General features: G+C 38.7%; 1 protein-coding gene across 7 annotated transcripts in view; it reads right to left on the bottom strand.

Moving 5' to 3' along the window:
* The window catches only part of CCDC148 (coiled-coil domain containing 148), a 340,275-nt gene that overhangs the window by 210,374 nt on the left and 102,520 nt on the right, over positions 1-27,381 (bottom strand). For all 7 annotated transcript variants that reach the window (XR_009599333.1, XM_060409905.1, XM_012136609.3 and 4 more), the window contains 3 exons: positions 27,213-27,364; positions 24,983-25,078; positions 24,722-24,903 (listed from right to left, as the gene is read on the bottom strand). Coding sequence is in view for 6 of the 7 variants with exons in the window: in XM_060409905.1 (XP_060265888.1) it covers positions 24,722-24,903; positions 24,983-25,078; positions 27,213-27,364 (430 nt within the window). In the remaining variant the exon portion in view is untranslated. The remainder of the gene's footprint in view (positions 1-24,721; positions 24,904-24,982; positions 25,079-27,212; positions 27,365-27,381) is intronic.

Here is a 27,381-nt window from a genome sequence, read left to right as displayed (position 1 = left end):
TACATTAGCCAAATAAAATGTCTGCTCTATAAAAGGCTCTAAATTCTAACACAATGGGTTATTTCATTATTTCATGTTGCCATGAGTTCCAGGCTTAATCTGAAGAAGTTTGACAATGAGACATCATATTTTTAAGATATTCTATCTTTCCTATAACAATATTTTTAAAATCATGACAATGAATGAAATAAACAAACATTGGGAAATAAATTATTAAGCATAGAGATTAAAAAGGAATTTTGCTAATTCAACAAAATTCCTATTTCTAGACTGGAGGAAAATACAAATGTAGACAAATAAACAATTACATAAAGGAAACTAAGGCTTGAGGAAGGGACATCTGAAGGTTTGATATTAAAAGTAAGTCTAAAATTATCTTTTACTTTCTCCCCTCAACTTCCTGCATTGTGGCGCTAAGACTAAATGTTGGTAGTAAAAAGATACCCAATGACATTAGATTTCAAAGTGATAAAGAAATTATTTTTCATAGGATCCCTACAAGTCACCTTCCCAATAACATGGCCACCATGCTCCAAAATACCTTTTTTAATTCAGAACTTTCCAAGGCTTTGTGTTCTACAGGAGGTATTAGCAAAGCCCTATGCAGGGTGAAAAGGCTACAGGATCAGCTTGAACTGTAGACTGAATTAATGTCTCTTTATTATTGAGTTTATTTGCATATCATTATTCTTATTTAGTAATTTGGAATAATCAAATACAGATGCAATCAGGGTGAATATTATTAGCAACAAATATTTCTTTGATCTAAGATGAAGACTCACTATTGTTTATTTCTACCATGTCAATGGTCTACTTTAAAGTTAACTGCAATTTAAAGCATTTTTATAATATGTCCTCTATGCCCTTGTAAACTATTTGAAGATTTAAAACAATAAAAAACTCTTTAAATCATTGATATTAATTGACATTTTACCATCCTCATTCAAGTTACTCAGTTTCTTAAGGTATTCTGTTATTCTGATAAGTCGTAAGAAAGAAACAAAATTATTTTTCAAAGAAGATACCTTCTCTAACAGCTCTGTAATAGGAAGAAAAAGTGGGTTGGAAATATTCCATTAGGAAGAAACAAAGTCTGCAGTTCTTCTGTATGACATAACAATCTATAGCAGAGAAAGAATTCAAGATTTCATTCATTAAACAAATTGAGTGTTTGGGTTCTCTCTGAATCAGTTATGCATGTATGGACAACAATAAGGTGTCCACAAATAAAGAATTTCAAATAGGAGTATTAAGCCTGGTAAAAAGCTTGCGTGGGTGTTTTGGCATTTAAAACACCCTTGAGCTTCCATGATAGCTCAGTTGGTAAATAATCCAACTGCAATACAGCAGACCTCAGTTCAATTCCCGGGTAGGGAAGATCCACTGGAGAAGGGATAGGCTACCCACTCCAATATTCTTGGGCTTCCCTTGTGGCTTAGCTGGTAAAGAATCCGCCTGCAATGCAGGAGACCTGGGTTTGATCCCTGGGTTGGGAAGATCCCCTGGAGAAGGGAAATGCTACCCACTATGGTATTCTGGCCTAGAGAATTTCATGGGCTCTATAGTTCACGGGGTCACAAAGAGTTGGACACGACTGGCTGACTTTTACTTTCAAGTCTTCATGGACAGTATCTCAGGTCCTCTCTCAAGGAACTCATTTCGTTCATGATCCACATAAATGCATTTTAACAGCAGTCGTAGCCACAGAAAGGGATTCCCAGGTGGCACAGCGATAGAGAATCCACTTGCCAATGCAGGAGACACAAGAGAGGTAGCTTTGATCCATGGGTTATGAAGCTCCCCTGGAGCAGCAAATGTCAACCCACTGCAGTACTCCTGCCTGGAAAATGCCACAGACAGAGGAGCCTGGCAGGCTACAGTCCATGGGGTCGCAAACAGTTGGACGCAACTGAGCACACACACATGCAGCCAAAGAAATTCCCTATTTCTATTTGGCAAGCAACCAGAAAAGGGAACAGATCCAAAGTCCAGTCCTCATGTATGCTTTTAAACTGTTTTTCTAATCAAAAGGACTTGAATACAGTTTGAATTTCCATCTATATTTGATTACAAATGTGGATGTGCAGGGGTGTATGTGCTGGGGAGGAGGAAGAGACAGAACCTAGGTCCAGGAAGTTCTGTTTTTGTTTTGTTTTGTTTTGTTTTTTTAATTTACTTATTTGCGCCAAGTCTTAGTTGTGGCACATGGGATCTCTGGTCTTTGTTGCAGCATGTGGGATCTTTAACTATGTGTGTGGTATCCAGTTCCTTGACCAGAGATGGAACCTGGGCCCCCTGCCTTGGGAACCTGGAGTCTTAGCCACTGGACTACCAGGGAAGTCCCAGTTCTCTTTTAAATTGTCATTTATCTACATAAAGACTGCTGTTGATGCTAGGCGCAGTCACCTTTACAAGCTAGAATTCCCATCATCAAGATGCTGATAATTCATGGATGTAACTTTCTCCTCTGGAGAATTGTCCTGGCCCAAATGGGAACAATCTCACCCAGGAGGGTACTCTCTCACCTACCTTTGAGAGCCAACCCCAAGCAATGATTGGCTGACATGGGGCACAGAAGACCAGCCCACTTGCCTCAAGATGAGACCAACTCTGTGATGCCATTTGTGCTCTGGAGTTTCACTGTCAGAGCAAACAGTAATCTGTTTCAACTGAGATCTTCTGCACAGACACCCTCCCCTCCTTCATTCTGCTTCCCTTACCATCCTTTTCCTGAGAGCTTTCCCCAACAAACCACTCGTTCTTACAATCCCTGTCTCAGAACTGCTTCTACAGAACTTAACCTAAGATAATGTACGAGCAATCTTACACATAATTGTCAAAAATAATTTAAATCCTTTGGTAAATGGAGAAGTACTTCTAAGCTAATTGCTTTGATGATCTCTCATAGTGAATTGTGGTGTAAGATTGTGGCTGTCCTCAAAGAGAAAGTGCAAATAGCAAACATTTACAAAAATGATTTTTAAATAAAAGCACGCATTAAGCAGTGTACATCGCTATAAAAAATATAGCAGCAGAAGAATTTGTGGCACTCAGTGCATTTTTATACACTGCATAAATGTATTAATTAGGTGTCATTTTAGTGACATTAAAACCACATAAACATATGAAATGATAACATTAAAACGAGATATTTCAAACCAAGTATGCTATGAACAATGATCACATTCATTTGCTATTGATTTTAGAAACCTCACATCTCATCAGCTTTTTCCAATTACCACAATTACACAAATTGTAAGACATTATTTGCTACATGTAAGATAAAAATGAAAAACATGCTTATAAGAAATGATATATCAGTTCAGTTCAGTCGCTCAGTCGTGTCTGACTCTTTGCGACCCCATGAACCGCACCACACCAGGCCTCCCTGTCTATCACCAACACCCAGAGTCCACCCAAACCCATGTCCACTGAGTTGGTGACGCCATCCAGCCATCTCATCCTGTCGTCCCCTTCTCCTCCTGCCCTCAATCTTTCCCAGCATCAGGATCTTTTCAAATGAGACAGCTCTTCACATCAGGTAGCCAAAGTATTGGGGTTTCAGCTTCAACATCAGTCCTTCCAATGAACACCTATAACTGATCTCCTTTAAGATGGACTGGCTGGATCTCCTTGCAGTCCAAGGGACTCTCAGGAGTCTTCTCCAACACCACAGTTCAAAAGCATCAATTCTTCAGTGCTCAGGTTTCTTTATAGTCCAACTCTCACATCAGTACATGACCACTGGAAAAACCACAGCCTTGACTAGATGCGCCTTTGTTGACAAGGTAATGTCTCTGCTTTTTAATATGTTGTCTAGGTTGGTCATAACTTTCCTTCCAAGGAGTAAGTGTCTTTTAATTTCATGGCTACAATCACCATCTGCAGTGATTTTGGAGCCCAGAAAAATAAAGTCAGCCACTATTTCTACTGTTTCCCCATCTATTTGCAATCTATCTATAGTCCCCACGTGGAGAAGGCAATGGTGACCCACTCCAGTACTCTTGCCTGGAAAATCCCATGGGTGGAGGAGCCTGGTAGGCTGCAGTCCATGGGGTCGCTAAGAGTTGGACACGACTGAGTGACTTCACTTTCACCCTTCACTTTCATGCATTGGAGAAGGACATGACAATCCACTCCAGTGTTCTTGCCTGGAGAATCCTAGGGAATGGAGGAGCCTGGTGGGCTGCTATCTATGGGGTCACACAGAGTCAGACACGGCTAAAGCAACTTAGCAGCAGCAGCAGCATAGTCCCCATGAAGCGATGAGACTAGATGCCATGATCTTAGTTTTTTGAATGTTAAGCTTTAAGCCAACTTTTTCACTCTCCTCTTTCATGTTCATCAAGAGGCCCTTTAGTTCTTCACTTTCTGCCATTAGGGTGGTGTTATCTGCATATCTGAGGTTATTGATAATTCTCCTGGCAATCTTGATTCCAGCTTGTGCTTCCTCCAGCCCAGTGTTTCTCATGATGTACTCTGCATAGAAGTTAAATAAGCAGGGTGACAATATACAGCCTTGAGGTTCTCCTTTTCCTATTTGGAACCAGTCTGTTGTTCCATGTCCAGTCCTAACTGTTGCTTCCTGACCTGCATACAGGTTTCTCAAGAGGCAGGTCAGGTGGTCTGGTATTCCCATCTCTTTCAGAATTTTCCACAGTTTATTATGATCCACACAGTCAAAGTCTTTGGCATAGTCAATAAAGCAGAAATAGATGTTTTTCTGGAACTCTCTTGCTTTTTCAATGATCCAATGGAAATGATATATAAATACTCACAACATTATTATTTTAGAGTATTTATAGCAGTTTCCAGAGCTGCTGGCATAAATTTTGAAGCAAATATTCACATCAGTGATACTAATGACACCATCATACATATCCATTAGGATGCTGTTTGTGAAGGAGAAAACTCCCACCTCCATATATATACTGAGTCTCCTGGATAATAAAAATTTAACAGGTAGGTTCAAATATGATAACTTCTTCAAAACAATAAACTAGCTATTTCCTACATAGCATTTAAAATAAAATCAAATTTAATGTATCTGAATTTCTAAATTTTCACATTTATCTTTTCTAGTCAAACCTTCATTTTTTCATTGTAGAAAAAAATCTGTATAAAATAGTTTAATTATATGAAATAACTAAGGTTAGCTTTTACCTTCCAAAGTTCCTGTTTACTTTGCCTGTTTTTTGCCAACATCCACTGGATCATGGAAAAAGCAAGAGAGTTCCAGAAAAACATCTATTTCTGCTTTATTGACTATGCCATAGCCTTTGACTGTGTGGATCACAATAAACTGTGGAAAATTCTGAAAGAGATGGGAATACCAAACCACCTGACCTGCCTCTTGGGAAATCTGTATGCAGTTAGCAACAGTTAGAACTGGACATGGAACAACAGACTGGTTCCAAATAGGAAAAGGAGTACACCAAGGCTGTATATTGTCACCCTGCTTATTTAACTTATATGCAGAGTACATCATGAGAAACGCTGGACTGGAAGAAACACAAGCTGGAATCAAGATTGCTGGGAGAAATATCAATAACCTCAGATATGCAGATGACACCACCCTTATGGCAGAAAGTGAAGAGGAACTCAAAAGCCTCTTGATGAAAGTGAAAGAGGAGAGTGAAAAAGTTGGCCTAAAGCTCAACATTCAGAAAACGAAGATCATGGCATCCAGTCCCAACACTTCATGGGAAATAGATGGGGACACAGTGGAAACAGTGTCAGACTTTATTTTTTGGGGCTCCAAAATCACTGCAGATGGTGATTGCAGCCATGAAATTAAAAGACACTTACTCCTTGGAAGGAAAGTTATGACCAACCTAGACAGCATATTCAAAAGCAGAGACATTACTTTGCCAACAACTAAGGTCCATCTAGTCAAGGCTATGGTTTCTCCTGTGGTCATGTATGGATGCGAGAGTTGGACTGTGAAGACGGCTGAGCACTGAAGAATTGATGCTTTTGAACTGTGGTGTTGGAGAAGACTCTTGAGAGTCCCTTGGACTGCAAGGAGATCCGACCAGTCCATTCTGAAGGATATCAGCCCTGGGATTTCTTTGGAGGGAATGATACTAAAGCTGAAACTCCAGTACTTTGGCCACCTCATGCAAAGAGCTGATTCATTGGAAAGACTCTGATGCTGGGAGGGATTGAGGGCAGGAGGAGAAGGCGACGACCGAGGATGAGATAGCTGGATGGCATCACAGACTCGATGGACGTGAGTCTGAGTGAACTCCAGGAGTTGGTGATGGACAGGGAGGCCTGGCATGCTGCAATTCATGGGGTCGCAAAGCGTTGGACACGACTGAGCGACTGAACTGAACTGATGATGACAGAACTAGCTAAATTACACAGATACTGAAAAATATTCCAATCACTTTTCTACCTTTGAATTTGAAAAATGACTATAATTTTAAAGAAAGTTTAAAGAAAACTTTAAAATTATCCTAAAATTTAGTACTTTTGAAAATACCTTTAGACAAAAGGTCTTTGGTAAGTCTCTGCAATTTCTTTCTTTTTTGTTTTTTTGTCCATCCAAATTTTCTAATTTAAAATGTTTCAGGAAATTTTAGCCTGCAGGAGTGTGAGATATTTACTACTCAATCCTTACCTTCCATCTCCTGCTTCTCAATATTGAGTCCCACTAAAATAATTTCATCATGATTCCCTAGAACATGAGAAAACAGGTAACTCAGAACAGGAGGATGACAGGGATGTGAGAATTCAACCAGACCAAAGCCAACTGTCCCCCTAACTCTACCTGTTTGAGTCATTATAAAAAATCCTAGCCAGACTCACAATTACTACCAGTTTTCTTCATAGTCATGTTTAAATCACTTCTCAGGGTTGTGGTTCCATCATCTTTAAAGACATTTGGAAGTATGGGAACAGCCAAGATGGCAAGCAAGAACGTAAGACAACGGGAGAAACAAGCCTCTGAAACTAAAGATTGTGTCTTCAAACTGGCTGAAAGCTGTCTTAAATTTTCTCAGGGTAAAGGAGGCTTTCCAGAAAACTGGTAATTAGTGCCTCCTGAAGCTAACTGGTGCAGTTACCAGCGTCTGATGCCTGCCTTGATTGGCAAGTGATCATAGTGAGTCTAGCCTAAGGAAAAACTCTTATCTCTTCAAATGTAACATTGTCAGGAGAGTGAGCCACTGGTGGAAGAATGTGGATAAAAGATGGCTCAGACACAATCTGCTTGTTTGGATGCATTGAGTCTGACTCTCTAGCAAATACAACTTGACAACACTTTCCAAAGTTGTCTTTCCAAATCAAAACCATTCAAATACTGAAACTAATCAGCCTAGCTCCTGAAACTGTCTCCCCAGCTACTCAATACCCCATCCCAGGCCTATTGTCCAAATACGAACCTATCTTTGATTTTCTGCCTGGTTTACAAAGGGTTCTCTGACCTCAGACTCATTTCTGACCAACAGAATCTGCTCCCTGGATTTTCTTTGGATGTGTACATTGTCTTCCAGGAGATCAATTGCCACTTAGCAGTCCTCTACCTCCAGGCTCCCCAAGCTCTGCTCAGTTTACCTTCTCAGGCAGTCAGAATAAAGTAGGCTCTTGGGAATATGATAAAAATCCACTAAATTAAAAAATCAACAACAAGCAAAAAAGTGACCTATAAGGTAAAGGCAGAATTTGCACCAGCATCCAAACCACTTTCTTCTGAGGGGTGATAGGAAAGAAATATGACAGGGTTCCAAAAGTGATGGCTCCAGAATTTCTTATAGGAGGGTTTAGGAATGGAAATCTGGTTAGGAGGCTAAGAGATTTATTTGGAAGCTGCAAGTGCTATTTTCATAACAAGCACTCTGCTTTTATTTAGATACTTTTTTAAAGTAGTTTGCATCAAAAACTGAATTTTTTGCCTAGAATGTGTATATTTTTTGGAGGTGGAGTAGGTGGAATAGTGGCAATACACCTAAATCATCTTTGTCCTTACATCCATTCACCACTAGTTTTAAGTGGAAGTAGAATTCCCAGTGGAAATTTGGAAATAATATGATCAAGACAAAGCAGCTTGTTAAAAGTAAAACATAACGGCTCAACTATCCCATATGCAAAGTTTTAAAGAATTATAGTCATCACAAGACCAGTAAGAAAAAGAAAATTGTAGCAGACATTGCCTCTCCCTTTGCTTCTGCTCACCAGAATCTTGATTTTATTCAAGATATTTCTTCTTCCATAATCCCTACCCACCCACCCACTTCAGGAAAAGTGAGCCCCATTCCAGACTTGGGAGTGAATCTTGATTGCCCTTAAGCCATTCACAATCAACCATTCTCAGGCTCTCTGTTCTTCTTGACAGTGTTTGATATAATCATGGACAAATGTCCCAATTCTGGCCACTAAAATGGGAGGAGAAGTCTTCTGGGGCAAAGGTTTCCTGGCTCTTCAGACAAGACACAAGGAAGAGGTCTCTTTCTGCTTGAGTGTGGCAGTGTGGAACTGCTAGAGTTATCGGACAGAAGGTCATCTATCTATCCTGCCAGAGGGCAAGGCAAGACAATGCAGAAAACTAGGCCTCACTGTACTTAGACTTCTCTACCTCTTGGGCTTCAACTGAAATAAGAAATAGCCTTATTGTCTATGTTACTTTCACTTGGGTTGAATATTCTGTTTTTAGCCAATGATATCCTATTTGATAGTTCACAGAATGGAAGAAAAATGACCTTTTAAAATGTAACATCCTAATATTGCTTTGGAAGGAAAGCATCAATACTGTTGAGGATACAGTGATTCAAGAGAGGCAGAACAAGTGCGCCTGGTGACCAGCACCTACAGGGACACTGCTTAGCTGACTGAGAATAGACCAGTTCAGTTCACTTCAGCTTAGTCACTCAGTCATGTACAACTCTTTGAGACCCCATGGCCTGCAACACAGCAGGCCTCCCTGTCCCTCACCAACTCCCAGAGTCCACCCAAACCCATGTGCATTGAGTTGGTGATGCCATCCAGCCATCTCATCCTCTGTCGTCCCCTTCTCCTCCTGCCCTCAATCTTTCCCAGCATCAGAGGCTTTTCAAATAAGTCAGCTCTTCACATCAGGTGGCCAAAGTACTGGAGTTTCAGCTTCAAAATCAGTCCTTCAAATGAACACCAAGGACTGATCTCCCCTAGGATGGACTGGTTGAACCTCCTTGCAGTCCAAAGGACTCTCAAGAGTCTTCTCCAACACCACAGTTCAAAAGCATCAATTCTTTGGTGCTCAGCTTTCTTTATAGTCCAAATCTCACATCCATACATGACCACTGGAAAAACTACAGCCTTGACTAGACGGACCTTTGTTGACAAAGTAATGTTTCTGCTTTTTAACATGCTGTCTAGGTTGGTCATAACTTTCCTTCCAAGGAGTAAGTGTCTTTTAATTTCATGGCTACAATCACCATCTGCAGTGATTTTGGAGCCCCCCAAAATAAAGTCTGACACTGTTTCCACTGTGTCCCCATCTACTTGCCATGAAGGGATGGGACCGGATGCCATGATCTTCATTTTCCGAATGTTGAGCTTTAAGCCAACTTTTTCACTCTCCTTTCACTTTCATCAAGAGGCTCTTTAGTTCTTCCTCACTTTCTGCCATAAGGGTGGTGTCATCTGCATATCTGACCAGTGTTCAACACCAAAGGCCATTTTTAAGACAAAAAAACAAAACAAACTCAAACTCAAATGAACAGAATCGGTAAAGACAAGATCACCTACAAACGTATTATTTGTTTTAATTTTAAAAAAAGTCTTATTGAGCCAAAATCTGCTTTCATGTTACCATTTTATTCTTCACTTTTCAGACACAAGGATATTTTTAGATGCAATAAAGTTGAAGGGAATAAAATTACTTTATATGGATATTATTACTCAATTTTCCAGGTTCAAAAGCAAGAATAATATAATTGGACTACTTCTTTGGGATGGGATGAGGAAAAATTTAATTAATGATTATGAGGCCTTCTGAAATTTTATTTGTCACATAAAACTTTTATAATATCACCTCAAACCAACTACCAGTAGTCATTAAGAAATTATAAGAGTGGAATACAAGAATGATGGTTCTTTTTCTCGGTTTATTATTTTTTAGACATTGACAATACTCATAATGTCTTACATTACTGGTTCTCCATAGTCTCAGTTCTAATGATATGGTTTCCTCAAAGGATTATATTTACCCACAGGTGGACTTCAAGGTATAAGGAGTAGGAAAAACTTGTTATTAACAGTTGGTTTGATACATTAAATAGGCATTATAATTCCTCTCATATCAAAATTTGGCAAACCTGTCCATTGAAATTTTAATCCTGTCTTTGCTTATAACTGCACAGATTTTATTATTTTAATAACAAATTCTATCTGTATCATCCAGGTTAAAAAATAACATATATCAATTGTCTTGGACACAAATCTGTCAAGCTGATATGTTTCCATTTTCTTCAATCTAATTTACTCAAGATTAATTTGATTTCATACATAGTGAAGAACAAAAATCTCTCATAAATGATGACTCTCACTCCATCCTGTAAAACCCTGATTTTTCAGTTTTCTGAAGTATCAAAAATGTAGCCTCATACACCATTATACTGTGTAGCTTTTATATGAAGCAATTATATCAAGAAGGCAGTTGTGGGCTACAGTGATACTAACAATAAAGACTTCTAAACTAGAAATTTATTACCACTAGTCTTGTACTTTCCAAAAAGACATTTAAATGAACATAACATATACATCAATACACAGACTGAGTTATTAATTAAGCAAAAGCAAAAATCTAAGACTAGTTTTGGGGATGTCCTTGAGAAATTGGACCTATTTTTTCCCCTTGATATAATGTATTCCACTGAAGTCAAGAGAATTTAAACTTCATTTTATTCTCACAGCAAACCCAGAACAGGTTGAGCAATCACCAATTGTGACTTTTAGTTTAAGAATACAAAGTAAATATTTTCAACAATGTATTTATTTTAGGAGAAAGCTATGAAATACATATGATAAAATTGAAAATCTCAGTTTGCAATTATCATCTCTACAGGAGAAACATAAATTCCCACATAAGGCTGGATATTCCATGTTGGAATACGGCAAGAGAAAATGGGAGTCGCAGTGACCGTGGGTATTGCTTGAGGGGGTCAGGTAACCTGTGTGACTAAGTGAATACGTTAGAGATCAAATAATAATACTCTTGTTTCTGAGCACCTCTCTCCTCATTAACCACCCTTAACATACAGCCAGAAATGTAGAACCTGAGACGGGACATGCCCAGGCACTGAAACTTTCCAAAAGTTCTGAGACTACATTCTCAGAGAAAAATGCCACCTGCTAATTAAAGCTCTGGTTTTTCCAGGTGGCTCCACGGGTAAAGAATCCACCTGCCAGTGCAGGAGATGCAGGTTTAATACCTGGGTCAGAAGGTCCCCTGGAGAAGAAAATGACAACCCATTCCAGTATTCTCAGATAATCTTACGGACAGAGGAGTCTGGTGGCCAATAATCTATGAGGTCACAAAAGAATCAGACATGACTCAGTGACTAAACAGCAATTAAGGCTCCAGCATTTGAACTTCTTGCAACATCATCAAGTAAGCGAATTACAGTTGTTTATTACGCTCCTTTCTCTTTCTTCTATCTTGTATTCATCAAAATATAGTCACACGTGTAAGCATACATTCATTCAAATTTTTTTTAGTGCTTCCCTGGTGGCTCATCAACCTCAGATATGCAGATGATACCACCCTAATGTCAGAAAGCAAAGAGGAACTAAGAAGCCTCTTGATGAAGGTGAAAGAGGAGAGTGAAGAAGCTGGCTTAAAACTCAGCATTCAAAATACTAAGATCATGGCATCTGGTCCCAGCACTTCATGGCACATAGAAGAGGAAAAAGTGGAAACAGGGACAGATACTACTAACCAGCTATTTTGAAAGTCATTAATAGTTAGGGTAAATTGACAATTTTAGTTGAAACAATATAAAACTAGTGGATCTTCACAATGTACACCCAGAGGGCCAAAATCGTTAAAATCATTGTGGGTTTTTAAATAGCACTCAAGGTTCAGATCTCCTAAAAGAATAATAATTATGAATCAATATTTTAAAATTTAATATAGTTATCAAACAATAAAGTAGAAATTACTTGTTATCACTGTATAGTTTTTGCCAAATATTGGCTTCAAATCCGACATAGCTAAGTGGAGCATCAAACAATTTTGTCTCATCTATATGATTAATTCACCAAATGTTAGGAAATTAAAGCCACAATCTCATCTAAGTCTAAAACAAGTAATTAAACTCGTCATGTTACTAATGAAATACAGTCCAAATAGAATTTAAATAGCTTCACAAACATACTGAATAAATAAATAGTTTCAACTGCAGCCAATTCTTAAAAAAAAATGTTTTAGTAAAACATTTAAGTCATATTGTCCAAGATAGTAACCACTAGTCACCTGTGGCTATTCAGCACTTGAAATGTGGCCAGTCCCAATTCAGGTATGCTGTGGTGTGAAGTGCAAACCAGATATCAAAAGATTTTGTGTAAAAAAAGAATGCAATATGCCTTATTAATAATTTTAAATTATTCAGTTCAGTTCAGTTGCTCAGTTGTGTCCAACTCTTTGCGACCCCATGAATCGCAGCATGCCAGGCCTCCCTGTCCATCACCAACTCCTGGAGTTCACTCAGACCCACGTCCATCGAGTCAGTGATGCCATCCAGCCATCTTATCCTCTGTCGTCCCCTTCTCCTCCTGCCCCCAATCCCTCCCAGCATCACAGTCTTTTCCAATGAGTCAACTCTTCACATCAGGTGGCCAAAGTACTGGAGTTTCAGCTTTAGCATCACTCCTTCCAAAGAAATCCCAGGGTTGATCTCCTTCAGAATGGACTGGTTGGATCTCCTTGCAGCCCAAGGGACTCTCAAGAGTCTTCTCCAACACCACAGTTCAAAAGCATCAATTCTTCGGCGCTCAGCCTTCTTCACAGTCCAACTCTCACATCCATACATGACCACAGGAAAAACCATAGCCTTGACTAGATGGACCTTAGCCGGCAAAGTAATGTCTCTGCTTGTGAATATACTATCTAGGTTGGTCATAACTTTTCTTCCAAGGAGTAAGCATCTTTTAATTTCATGGCTGCAATCACCATCTGCAGTGATTTTGGAGCCCAAAAAAATAAAGTCTGACACTATTTCCACTGTTTCCCCATCTATTTCCCATGAAGTGATGGGACCAGATGCCATGATCTTTGTTTTCTGAATGTTGAGCTTTAGGCCAACTTTTTCACTCTCCACTTTCACTTTCATCAAGAGGCTCTTTAGTTCCTCTTCACTTTCTGCCATAAGGGTGGTGTCATCTGCATATCTGAGCTTATTGATATTTCTCCCAGCAATCTTGATTCCAGCTTGTGTTTCTTCCAGTCCAGGGTTTCTCATGATGTACTCTGCATATAAGTTAAATAAGCAGGGTGACAATATACAGCCTTGGTGTACTCCTTTTCCTATTTGGAACCAGTCTGTTGTCCCATGTCCAGTTCTTACTGTTGCTTCCTGACCTGCATACAGATTTCTCAAGAGGCAGGTCAGGTGGTTTGGTATTCCCATCTCTTTCAGAATTTTCCACAGTTTATTGTGATCCACACAGTCAAAGGCTTTGGCATAGTCAATAAAGCAGAACTACACATTTTTCTGGAACTCTCTTGCTTTTTCCATGATCCAGCGGATGTTGGCAATTTGATCTCTGGTTCCTCTGCCTTTTCTAAAACCAGCTTGAACATCAGGAAGTTCACGGTTCACGTATTGCTGAAGTCTGGCTTGGAGAATTTTGAGCATTACTTTACTAGCATGTGAGATGAGTGTAATTGTGCGGTAGCATGAACATTCTTTGGCATTGCAAATTATACTATTTTGCACTGTTAAAAATATAATATTAAAATAAATTTTATTTTTTTAAATGTTTTATTATAACTAGTTAAAATTTTTAAATTATGTATGTGGCTCACATCACACTTGTATGACACAGCACCGTTCTGGTCATCAACACAATTTACCAATACCCTGGAACATATACACGCTTGAAGTGGTGTGGTGTTGGGGAGAAGCTTTCTATTCAGATGCAACAGAAGAAACGCATTCCTGTTCAGCTATCTACTTTTTAGAAACTTTGGGGAAAGTGCTCATCTATAGCTACAACTGTAAAATAAATCAGTAAAATAATGCTTTTAAAATGAGGTGTATTGAAGATTAAAATTATAGATATTTGTCATATCATGTAATAGGTACTCAATAAATATCAATGGTCCCCTCTTCCCTCTTTAACTTAGATTTTTTAAAGTCTATATTTTTGCTTTATAAAATAGAAACAGTATGTATGCCAAAATTATTTATAATATTACTACCGGGGGAGAGCTATTATTATAATTTATGCAAGTAGATAATCTCAGTCTTTTTTTTTTTTTCATGTGGCTAAATGGATGTAACACTTTCAGAGGGAAAGGGGAAAAAGAGAATCCATGTTATGTAAACTATTTTGTGGCCTGATTTTCTAATTGCATAGCTACTTACTGCAACTACCTGTGTCATTAAAAATTCTTTAATATAATTATTAATGACACTGTAGTATTCCATTGTGTGAATATATATCATAATTGATGAAGCTAAATCCCCTATGTGTTGGCTATTTAGTCATTTTGAAGATTTTGCTATCACTAAAGAAAGAAAAATAATATTGAACACTCTCAAAGCCAACTATTTATTTCACTGTTATGATTATTTCCCTTAGGATTATTTCTAACGAGATAAAGATAATTTACACACATAAAGATATGTGATGACATATTGCCAGATTGCCTCGCAAAAGAGTTTATATACTAATCATGTATAAAAATACCCATCTCTCTCATACTTTTAATCTTGGATAAATTCCTTTTGTGTTTTACCATTTTATAGGTTAAAATATGAGTATTTTAAAGTTTTTCAATGAGTACAGGGGTTTTCGTAAATTCCTCTGTCATTTATTTGTATTATGCAGAATTCCATGGACTGCTACCACAATATCAATTCATCTCCCAGAATCTGACCATATACTCTACATTGAACCACGTGTGTACTAAATCCTCTTAGGGGTTATTCTCATTAATATCAAAAGTACTGATATCTGTCCCATTTTAAAGCAAAACAAAACAACAACATAAAAGTCTGGTCCTACTTTCTTGCTCTCCTTTGAAAAAGGAACTTTTCAAAAGTATTATCAATGCTCTTTGCCTTCAATTGTTTCTTCCCATTCACTTGAATCCAATCCAGTCAGGCATTTGTTACCACTTCTTCAATGAAAATGGTTACCAATGACCTCCATATGGAATCAGCAGTCAACCATCAGTCCTATTTTATTTGACTTAGTGTATCACCCCTCCTTAGCTTACAGTGCTGCCCACTCCCTCTTACCTTGCCTTCTGGAACAGCACACTTTTCTGGTTTTCTTTGTATTTAACAGACCAAGTATCTCCTTTCTTGATTACTTCTCTTCATGCTGACACTGTAATGCCAGCAGACCCAAGGAATCAGTCTTATATCTTCTCCTTTGTCCCTTCGCTCACTGTTTTGGTGATCATATCCAATTTCATGCTGGTGACTCACAAACAAGTATCTCCAGCTCTGATCTCTCTCCAGAACTTCAGACTCATAAAACTGACTGCCTTCCCAAAGGCTGTACTTGGGACACCTGACGGCATCAAACTCAGCGTTCCAAACCTGAATGCCTGATTTTCCCCTCTGCTTTGCTTACAATCTTCCCCAGCTCAGTTAATGGTAACTTTTTCCTTCCAGTTCCTCAACCACAAAATTTTGGACTATTCTTTTATTGCTCCATTTTCTCACATGCCTTATTAAATAGTAGGTGCTACCGGCATGACCTTTTAAACGTGTCCAAAAGCTGATGATTTCACAATACCTCCACTTCCTAATGCAGGCCATTGTTATCTCCCGCCTGGGCTTTTGAAATAACTTTCTAAAGGTTCAGTCTTCTCTTGCCCCTCCTTTCCTCCATCATAAACACAACAACTGCCAGAGTGATACTGCTAAAACATAACCTAGGTCTTGTTACTCTGCACATTTCCTCACACTTCTGCTTCCAATAGCTTCCCATAGTACTCAGAGTAAAATTGGAAGTTTTAGAAATGGCTGCTGCTGCTGCTGCTGCTGCTGCTAAGTTGCTTCAGTCGTGTCCGACTCTGTGCGACCCCATAGACGGCAGACCACCAGGCTTCCCTGTCCCTGGGATCCTCCAGGCAAGAACACTGGAGTGGGTTGCCATTTCCATCTCCAGTGCATGAAAGTGAAAAGTGAAAGGGAAGTTGCTCAGTCGAGTCCGACTCTTCGCGACCCCATGGACTGCAGCCTACCAGACTCCTCCGTCCATGGGATTTTCCAGGCAAGACTAGTGGAGTGGGGGTGCCATTGCCTTCTCTATTGGGCTCTAAATGTCCCACCCTCACTCTTACTACTTAGATTACACTTTCTACCCCTCTCCCATCTATCACTCTGTTCCTGCCACACAAGCCTGCTGCCAGAAACATATCCACCTTAGTAAACATGGCTAGAACACTCATACTCCTTATTTCTGCATGACCAGCCCTCTTGCCTCCTTCATGACTTCCCTTCAATGTCACTTTTTCAACTGGGACTATTGCCAAAAGTCTATTCAAATTTACAATCTGCCTCCTCCCCCACAACTCCAGCAACTTCTCTTTTACTCTAATGTCTATATTTTTCAGAGGACTTCACCTTCTAATGCACTACTGTGTATAATTTAATCAGGTATTGTGTTTAATTGTGTGTCTCCAACTTGCTTCATGAGTACAGGGGGTTTTGTCTATTTTATGCCAGTAGTTGCTCAACAAATATTTGCTGAAAACATGAAATATAAATAACTTTTATCTCTTTTGTCCCTTTTCACTTCTGGCTATTCATTCAATCAATTAATTAGCAATCTGTCTTCATATGTTTTAATGATTTTAATTTTTTATGCCTGATATTTGCCAATATTTCCTATTTATCATTTAATTTTTACCCTTATTATTTTTTTCTTTAGAAATTCCTTTTTTTAGAATAGATATTATATTCACAGGTTTCAAAATTCAAAAGGTTTAATAAAATGGGGGGACACAATAAAAATTTTCTCTCACACTTCGATGCCCAGTCTTCTAGCGCCTGTCCCCAAGGGAACAAATAGTATCAATTTTTTTGTATTTTTCAGACATATAAGCAAATATATATCTGAATATACACATATATAATGAGAGAGAGTACACATTTACTTTTTCCTAATTTACAAAATGTGTACTGTACACTGTTAAAAGGTTTGCTTAACCTTATATCACACCCTAATCATCTTGACCCTTGGAGAGTATTGCATATCAGTGAATGCTGAGTAGTATTTACTTTTTATTTTTGGCTGTGCCATGCAGCTTGCAGGATCTTAGTTCCCAGACCAGGGGAGCTAAGGGTCTCCAGAAGTGAAAGCACAGAGCCCTAATCACTAGGCCACCAGGGAATTCCCTACATTATTTTTTAATCTAGAAAATAATACCTTGTATAGAAACTTACAAAATTAGCCCCTAATGATATTAAGATTATTTCCTTAATCTTTAGCTACTACAATGAATAACCAAAAAAAAATTACTATATATTCAAGTATCCTCTGGAGTAAGACATGGCAACCCTCTCCATATTCTTGCCTGAAAAAATTTCATGGACAGAGAAGCCTGGCAGGCTACTGTCCAAGGGGTCAAAAAAAGAATCAGAAATAAATCACTGTATATTCAAGTGTACAGTTGACCCTTTAACAATATAGAAGGAGGGTGGGATCTTCCCAACCCAGGGACTGAACACGAGTCTCCTGAGTCTCCTGCATTGGGAGGCTGATTCTTTTCCACTGTGCAGCCTTTGTTAAGAAGAACAGAACGCTCTGGGGTTACTCAAAATGTGGTTTTTCCCCTTCCTCTACCAGAGCCTTGAGGGGAGTTTTCACAAATATTCACTGTGGATATCTAGTGGAACTCTTTGAGGTAAACCCAAAAAAGTGTGGGGAGTCCCCATGACTAAGGACCCTAGAATTTTAAATTCTGAGTTGTCCACACTCAGCATCCAGCAATTCATCAATTATAGTGCAGGTTTTTCTACCGCAACCCTGGTTCCTATGAAAGTTTCTGCTAATGGGTTTCTTCTCAGATAATCTGTGATTCTCTACTGTATCACCTGTGTCTCCAGTTTTGGGTGCAGTGATTTGCCCTTGACCTTATTCCTCTAACATACAGAAGAAGAGTTGTTGATTTCCCAGTTTGCTCAACTTTCTACTCCTCATTAGAGCAGAGTAGCAAATGATAAGCCCCTTACTTGCTGGACAGAAACTTAGAAGTCCATATCGATTCTTTAAAGATTTTATACTTGCCTAAGGGAATATCCTGTTAGATTTTATTAAATGTTTATGTCATTGTATATATTTAAATTTTTTCTTCATGATTTCACTGCAGGTAACATGTTTTAAAAGGACTTCTCTACTCCAAGATTACTTAATATTTGTTTTTATTTTTATCTAATTCTTTTATGACTTTTTCTTATTCATATTTTAATGCACCTGGAGTTCATTGAGTCACATGGAATAAGAGATCTAACCTCATTTTCTAATTCCCTGTTATTTAGTATTATCATATAAATAATCCAATCTTTCCCTTACAGTATAAAAATTTTACCTTTACATCAAATTAAATTATTATAGATAATCTCTGTATTTCTATTTTGTTCCACTGAGCTGCTACAGACATATAAAATCTTCTAATTTGCTTTAATATTAAATATATATTTATATTTGGTATGCAAGTTTTACCACTCTCCTAGCCACAGTGAAGTCAGTTTCACTTCTGTCCTTTATTGCGCCCATCTTTGCATGAAATTTTTCCTTGGTATCTCTAATTTTCTGCCTAGGGACAACCACAGTGGTGTGGTCACTCACCTAGAGCCAGACATCCTGAAGTGTGAAGTCAAGTGGGCCCCAGGAAGCATTACTACAATCAAAGCTAGTGGACGTGAGGGAATTCCAGCTGAGCTATTTCAAATCCTAACATATGATGCTGTTAAAGTGCTGCATTCAATATTCTAGCAAATTTGGAAAAGTCAGCAGTGGCCACAGAACTAGAAAAGGTCAGTTTTCATTCCAGTCTCAAAGAAGGGCAATGCCAAAGACTGTTCAAACTAGCACAAATTATATTCATTTCACAGCTAGCAAGGTAATGTTCAAAATCGTTCAAGCTAGCCTCCAGCAGTAAGTGAACTGAGAACTTCCAGAAGTATAAGCTGCATTTAGAAAAGGCAGAGAAACCAGAGATCAAATTGCTAACATCTGCTATATCTTACAAAAATTTTTCTTATAGAAAAAGCAAAGGAGTTCCATAAAAACATCTACTTCTACTTCATTGACTACATTAAAGCCTTTGACTGTGTGAATCACAACAAATTGGGAAAAATTCTTAAAGAGATGGAAATACCAGACCACCTTACCTGCCTCCTGAGAAACCTGTATGCAGGTCAAGAAGCAACAGTTAGAACCAAACATAGAACAGTGGACTAATTCAAAATTGGGAAAGGAGTATGTCAAGGATGTATATTGTCATCCTGTTTATTTAACTTCTGTGCAGAATACATCATGTGAAATGCTGGGCTGGATGAATCACAAGCTGGAATCAAGATTTCTGGGAGAAATATCAACAACCTCAGATGAACAGATGATATTATCCTAATGTCAGAAAGCGAAGAGGAACAAAAGAGCCCCTTGAGGGTGAAAGAGGAGGTTGAAAAGGCTGGCTTAAAACTCAGCATTCAAAAAACTGAGATCATGGCATCTAGTCCCATCACTTCATGGCAAATAGATGGGGAAACAATGGAAGCAGTGACAGATTTTATTTTCTTGGGCTTCAAAATCACTGCAGATGGTGACTGCAGCCATGAAATTAAAAGACATTCGCTCCTTGGAAGAAAAGCTATGACCAACCTATACAGTATATTAAAAAGCAGAACCAATACAATATTGTAAAGTAATTGGCCTCCAATTAAAATAAATAAATTTAAATTTAAAAATAAATAAATAAAAAGCAGAGACATTACTTTGCCAACAAAGGTCTGTCTAGTCAAAGCTATGGTTTTTCCAGTAGTCATGTATGGATGTGAGAGTTGGATCAAAAAGAAAGCTAAGCGCCAAAGAATTGATGCTTTTGAACTGTGGTGTTGGAGAAGACTATCAGCGTCTCTTGGAGACGCAAGGAGACCAACTTGCTAAAGGAAATCCTAAAGGAAATCAACTCTGAATATTCATTGGAAGGACTGATGCTACAGCTGAAGCTCTAATAAGTTGGCTACCTGATAGGAAGAGACGACTAATTGGAAAAGATCCTGATTTGGGGAAAGATTGAGGGCAGGAGGAGAAGGGGGTGACGGAGGATGAGATGGTTGGATGGCATCATCAACACAATGGGCGTGAGTTTGAGCAAACTCCAGAAGATGGTGAATGACAGGGAAGCCTGGCATGCTGCAGTCCATGGGGCTGCAAAGAGTTGTACATGACTGAGCATCTGAACAACCACCCCCAGTTATTCTTCATTCTGAAACTTTGGGCAATTTCACAACCTTAATCTTCCTAATATATTCTGGAATAATGTTCAACAATTCTTCAATTCCAATTGTATTAAATTAACATTAATTTCATGAGTCATGGGTATTTTGAAATCATACCAACTATTGAATAAAATTAGGAATTTTATAGTCAAACTGATTTAAAACATTAATATGGACTAATTGCTTTTGGAAACACAGCAATGAGGTTGGTTTCCCATGCTATTCAAACAAGGTACCAAGCCAGCTTCCCCATGTTATCTGTACCCTCTCCTCTCCTTGTTTGCTGCTTTCCTTCACCCACAACGCGGCTGCCAGCAGCAACCACAGTTGTGTACTTTCCTGGTAGAACCACAGTGAAAAAAATGCACTACTTCTCACCTGTATCTAACAAAAGTTCTGACCTTTGCTCTGATTTGGACCACCTTTTGCTATGGCCTGAGGAAATGAAGCTACTGACTGGTACACACTCCCAGCTAGGGTGTACCTTTGGATCTGGGGATGGAATCATTCCAATCCAAACTGGCAAGCTGCTACTAAATAGGAGCAGTTAAATGTTGGGATTAACCATGATTGCAATGAAAATTTTTTATAATTTAAAAATGTCTCTCAGATCTTTCAGCCTTCTTAGTCATAGCAGTAGGCATCTATTTAAAATATATGCACAGTAACTTGTACAGGTGTGCACATACATGTATACAAGCTATGCAAATTCTTACAAGGCCTAAAAACTAGAACCAAAAGGTGAAATGGTCTTATCAAAATAATGGCAGATATTGGCAAATGAGAGTTAGACATATAAATCATTGTGCCAGATAGAACAGTATATTTACGTGACTTACTCACCAACAGCCAGAGATTTCTAATGCCCACCACCTCTGTAGTTATTCAGAATAGCCTATTTATTCTCTTTCTCCTCAATAAAACTACTTCTGAAATCTCATTCAGTTTTATTGGTGTTTCATCATTCACTGCCAGCATATTTGTCATAGTCTCTGCAGTTGGCATTTGTCTATAATTTGGTCAGGGTAAATGTGCATATGTCCATTCCCCTCAATATTCCAAGCCTTCTCAAAGGGAAGGATACATTCTAGTCTAGTCTGCCTTTTGAACCCCTTACCAAGGAGCTTAGCAGCGACCACTGTATATTAAGGATTACTGAATAAATATTCATCAAGTAAAACATATCATTAGCTATATGAAATTTATTCTGGATAATTATATGTGACAAACAGACTATTAAACTAGAATTTATGAACCCATATTCTTCCAAAGTAGTTTTCTACTGCTCTCATAACAGGACTTGCCACTCTCACCTCATTGTTTTCACCTTTCATTCATCTCAATTGCACAGTCATTTATTTAGAAGCTGCTATGTGCCAGGATATGCTTGGTGCTAAGGATACAAATATTGCCAATTACTTTGTCTTCTAGGGTTTACAGCCTCAGCATTGAATATACCTTCTGGGAAGGTTCTCACCAGTGCCCTTCTGTCTTATTTTAACCCTATGCATTCCTCAGATTCCATAGTGAATCTTACTTCTTCCATCAAGTCTTTCTGAGCTATTTTTCCTTCAGTGCTGCTTCTTTGTGCAGAAATGTTAGCATACTCATCTCATTCTCTAATCTCAGTAATGGCAATGGAGCTGTGAATCTCAGTCTGTACTGAGTGGTGCAGGGTTACCCAAAAGAAGAGCACAGATTGAGTTTAGATTCAAACAGAGGTAAGAAAACGTGTTGTAAAGAATAGATCCTAGTGGAAGGGAGCTAATACAGGCTGCTAAGGCAAATCTTCCACGTTTAGGAGCCATTAACCTAGAAATACCACAGTCTCAGCCAGCTTTCCTGGGGAACAAGATGCCATCTGGGAGGAAAGGTCATGGGGCAGCCAACCCGCTTTAAAACGACAGTCAGGTTTACCTCCCTTCACGGCACAATCATTCTAATTACTAAAAACACCAATAGGAAACACAAAAACCCCCTCATTCTTGCTGGATAAGTTCTAAAATCTCTTTAACAAGGTTGGGGTGGGGAAGGGAGAAAGGATGTTTATTTTAAAATTAGAGACAAACTAAGTACATGGTTAATATTTCACTGTGATAAAGGATAATCAATCAATAAATAAACTATTAATTATATATTATTAATATTTTCTCAGCTTTATTACAAGATGGGAAGAAAGGAAGACAGAGAGGCAGGGGGCTTTTAGGAGACCAAAAACATGTCTGCCTATGAGGATCATGTGACCGTTGCCACAGAGAAGTAAGAAAGCAGCTTAGGTCTTGAAAGACACAGACTTCACCTAGGATTGCCTTTCCGAGAGCTGAGACACACAGAAGCTGTCACATAGGAGTCTGGATCAAGAAGCTAAGAAAGCAAAGAGCTCTGGTTGGTAGGATTTAAGATTGTCCTTGTTATTAATTTCTTAACACTAGTAATTTCACATAGAAGAGCTTCATTCACAAGCAATTCATTAAGAAATATAATAAATACTAATATTTGCTGGGTGTTCATTGGAAGGACTGATGCTAAAGCTGAAACTCCTCATGTGAAAAGCTGACTAATTGGAAAAGACCCTGCTGCTGGGAGAGATTGGGGGCAGGAGGAGAAGGGGATGACAGAGGATAAGATGGCTGGATGGCATCACCGACTCGATGGACATGAGTTTGAGTGAACTCCGGGAGTTGGTGACGGACAGGGAGGCCTGGCGTGCTCCAGTTCATGGGGTCTCAAAGAGTCGGACATGGCTGAGCGAATGAACTGAACTGAACTGAACTGAACTGAATATCTGCACATTCATCATCTTTCATTTCAAAGGAAGTGTCTTTTACTTCTAATTTACTATAACTATGTTCCTTCAATAGTGTTTCTTTCTTTTTAAAAGTACATTCTTTGGGGAGAATTTTGAATTTAATATAATAGAGTAAAAAACATGTTTTCCTACAAAATGTTCCCCAGAAACTTTATATACTTAACACTATATGAAGTAGGTTATTGATTTGACCCAGGGTGTCATTTCTCAGTTTGTTCTTTAAATGAATTTTAATATAGAATTTACACTAGAGAAGATGGCCTTGCCAACAAGAATTTTAAGTCACTTTGTATTATAGTTGTCATTCAGAAGAGGATTGTCATTCTCATGATACAATCAAAAGTCATTTTCTTATTGCCATTTACAGCAAAATGGATGGACTTAGAGATTATCTTACTAAGTGAAGTCAGAGAAAGACAAATATTACATGTTATCATTTATGTGTGGAATCTAAAAAATAATAAATGAATCTATGCACAAAAAAGAAACAGACCCACAAACATAGAAAACAAACATATGCTTACCAAAGCAGAAACGAGTGGAGAGATAAATTTGGAAAATGGGATTAACAAACTACTACACATAAAATAGATAAGCAACAGGATTTACTCTATAGCACAGGGAACTATATTCAATATCTTATAATAACACATAATGGAAAATAATCTGAAAAAAAAATATATATATAGCTGAGTCATTTTGCTATACACCTGAAACTAACACAAAATTGTAAATTAACTAAACTTCAATTTTAAAAGTGGTGCATTTTCTAAAAAAGTTTATAAAACATGTTTTATGTTCAATATAAGGCAAAATCATGGTAGATTATAGATAACATAATTACATGGGTATATTTTCCACTGTAATCAATTTTTAGTACTGATTTTTAAATTTCCACTGAAGAGGAGCTCATATCTTGAAATGAAATTCAGTTATCAAAAATTCATGTTTAAAAAAAAATTCATGTTTAAAAACTATTTCTTACCAATAGTAAAGTGATCAATAAGAAAGATACTTTAACCATATACAAATCTTTAAAATCATTACTTCAGGGAAATTACTTTGCAGAAAAAATAAGGAAACCTCTCTTTTCAACGAACAGTCAATTTAAACATTTACTGGTAGACTATATTCTAAGCACAAAGTGTTTATAATAATGGTAAATCAGAAGTATAGTGACCCCTAAAAAAATAAAAATTTGATGACAAAAATCTACATAAGTGAAGAAGTTTTAGCTTATCACCTGCATATGTCTTCTAACTGCAGATCAAAATCTTGAAGTTTCTTTTGATATTTCTCTGTAAAGTTACAGAACTCATTAAGGATTGAAGATTTCAAGTCAGGGTACGGACATTCCAAAGTTTCTAATTCCATGGGCAGTTCACTAAGCAGGTTACTTCTTTCTTCTGAAGAATGATCTAATATCTGAAAAAAAAAAGTTTATATGATTGTTCTATTTAATATAAATGACAAATTGATAGATTACTATCTGTATTGCACTTACCTTCATGCTCCAGTCTGAAAGATAATTTTCTATTTTCTGTTGCTCTAGCCTAAGTTGTTCATAGACAGCTTTCAATTGTTTCTTCACGAAATCAACCTATAGAACATTTAGAGCAAGTGGTATCCAAATTATTGATTTATTCAATATTTAAATTTAAAGTCATAGAAATTTTTCTCAAAAGTCAATAAGTAATAACAAATTAAATAAGTGAAAGTTCCCTTCAGGATCCATGGAGGAGCGTTCAAGAGATGTCATATCCAGGCAGTGTCCATCAAGCAAAGGAGCTTTAAAGGGGCTTCTAGACATATAACCCCAAAATGAGTTCAATTATAGCCACTCTGCACTCACCGTGAGTTTTGTTTGTGATAAGGCAGAAAGCTTACCAGACTGCCTCTGTTTCAATCACCCCCTCCTTTTCTCACAACCTTGTTCCTAATCCCCAGAAGGGCATTGATTTTTAATGTTCATTTTTAATTATTTATGAAAGTGATATGACAATGCTAGAAAAATAACTAAAAAATAGAGTAAGAAAAAAATCAGCTAAAAGCCTACATGCCGTGGCAACCATGATAAGGGAGTTTATGCTCTAGTCAGGGGAGGTAGTAAGCAAACTCATAAAAAAGTAGGTAAGAAAGTATCAGGAGGAGGTAAGTGAGGTATAAACTGGGTGAGGGGATAGGGAGTGACTGGGGCTTCTCTCGTATGAGTGGTCAGTACAGGCATCTCAGAAGAAAGGACATTAAAGCTAACACTAAAAGATGAAAAGAGCCGTCAGTGGGACAGAAGAAAGAGCCTGTGCAAAGGCCTTGAGACAGGAAGGAGTCTGGCTTATGTGAGGAATAGGAAGAAGGTCAGCACTGTTAGGACAAAATCTAGTAGGGAAAGCAGGGTATCAGATAGATAGTGAGACTAAAGAGGTGGAAGGTAGGGTCGGATGTATGGGGAGTTTTGGTACCAGGTACTCAACGCACAGTGAGGCCAAGAGATATCAAAATGTCAGAGCTTGGAGCAGAGAAAGGCTTACTACAGGGCCCTGCAAAGAGACAGGTGGCTCATGCCTTAAAAAACCCCAAACTCCCCAAAAGCTTTTAGCAAATCCCTTTTTATAGGAAAGGTGAGGGAGGGGGATAGTTAGTTGTTGCAAAATTCTAGTGTCAGATCCTTGGTTCTCCAAGTTAAGTCATGGTCAGGTCACAAAGATCATGCAAACCTCCACTGAAACAAATGATAGTCTCTGTCCCAACAAGAAAGAGCAGAGTCCCAAGGTTCCACTTCTCCCCTCCGGCCAAGATCCAGACCCTGGCTAGGAGGAGGGAGTCCCTGTGCCAGCCAGTTACCTTGCCTGGGAGCATTAGTCCAGCAAGCAGTCTGGGTCCTCTCACCAGTGCTCAGGCCCGGCTGAGGAGGCAGATCTCAGCTGGTGGCACCTTCAGGGTCTACTCCCCAGGCCTTGCCCAGCCATCATCACTGAGGGAGCAAGGAGCTCAGGACCCAGCTGTCATGTGGCCCAAAGCTGGGGGGACCTGGTCCTATAGACAGCGGCCCACGGTGACTGCCACCACCATTAGGTCTAAAAGGTGGGGATTGGGGAGAAGTTTGCCTTTGCTTCAGGGCCTGGGCCTGGCCGGTGGGTGGCCACGTGAAGGTTCTGGAGTTTGAAGGACACAGCCCTAACCCTTTCCCCACATCCACCAGCTCACCTGCCAGCTAGAGGTGAGAGGGCCTGGAGCACCCCAGAGAGGGTGGCGATCCACTTCTCACCACACTTTGTGCTTTGAGGACCACCTCATGGCTGACTGCTGGTGGAGTGGGGCTTGTAACCACAGTGCTAATGGTCACCCCTAATGGTCACGTGCTAACAATCTCTTAGGATCTCGCTCTAACAGGCTCTCTTTAAAGGTCTCACGCTAAAGGTCAGGAGCTCAGGCTGCACACTTGCCCCACCCCTATTACAAGAGGAACCCTGGCCAGTAGGAGGCCTGAGGGGATTTACCAGGAGGATGACTTGATCCCTGTCCCTAGGATAGGATCTCAGAATACACTGGAAGGAGGAGAAAGGAAGAAAGCAGGATTATGAGGTTATTGTAACATTTCTAGGTGAGAAATGAGCATGTTGGACAGATTCAGGAATGGAATTTGCTATACATTCTATCTGAGCACACAAAACATGCACGTTTATCTCAGACTCTTCCAAATGTTACAGTATTAAAAGTAAAGGAGATATACTGACCTCTTCCAATACTTTCACAGAGTTAGATTCACTGTGTGAGTGTGAATACTGTGAAATGTGATGCTGTCTGTATTTTAGATCTTCTCTCAATTGCTGAATAGGATTTATTACATTTTTAAGATATGTGCACCATTGTTCTGATAACTCCTGTTCTATGGTGAAACAAAAT

The sequence above is a fragment of the Ovis aries genome, chromosome 2, assembly GCF_016772045.2.
Source record: "Ovis aries strain OAR_USU_Benz2616 breed Rambouillet chromosome 2, ARS-UI_Ramb_v3.0, whole genome shotgun sequence".
In the NCBI taxonomy this organism is placed as follows: domain Eukaryota; kingdom Metazoa; phylum Chordata; class Mammalia; order Artiodactyla; family Bovidae; genus Ovis; species Ovis aries.
Note: the sequence above shows the minus strand (reverse complement) of the source record. Positions and strands in the feature narration are given on the sequence as shown.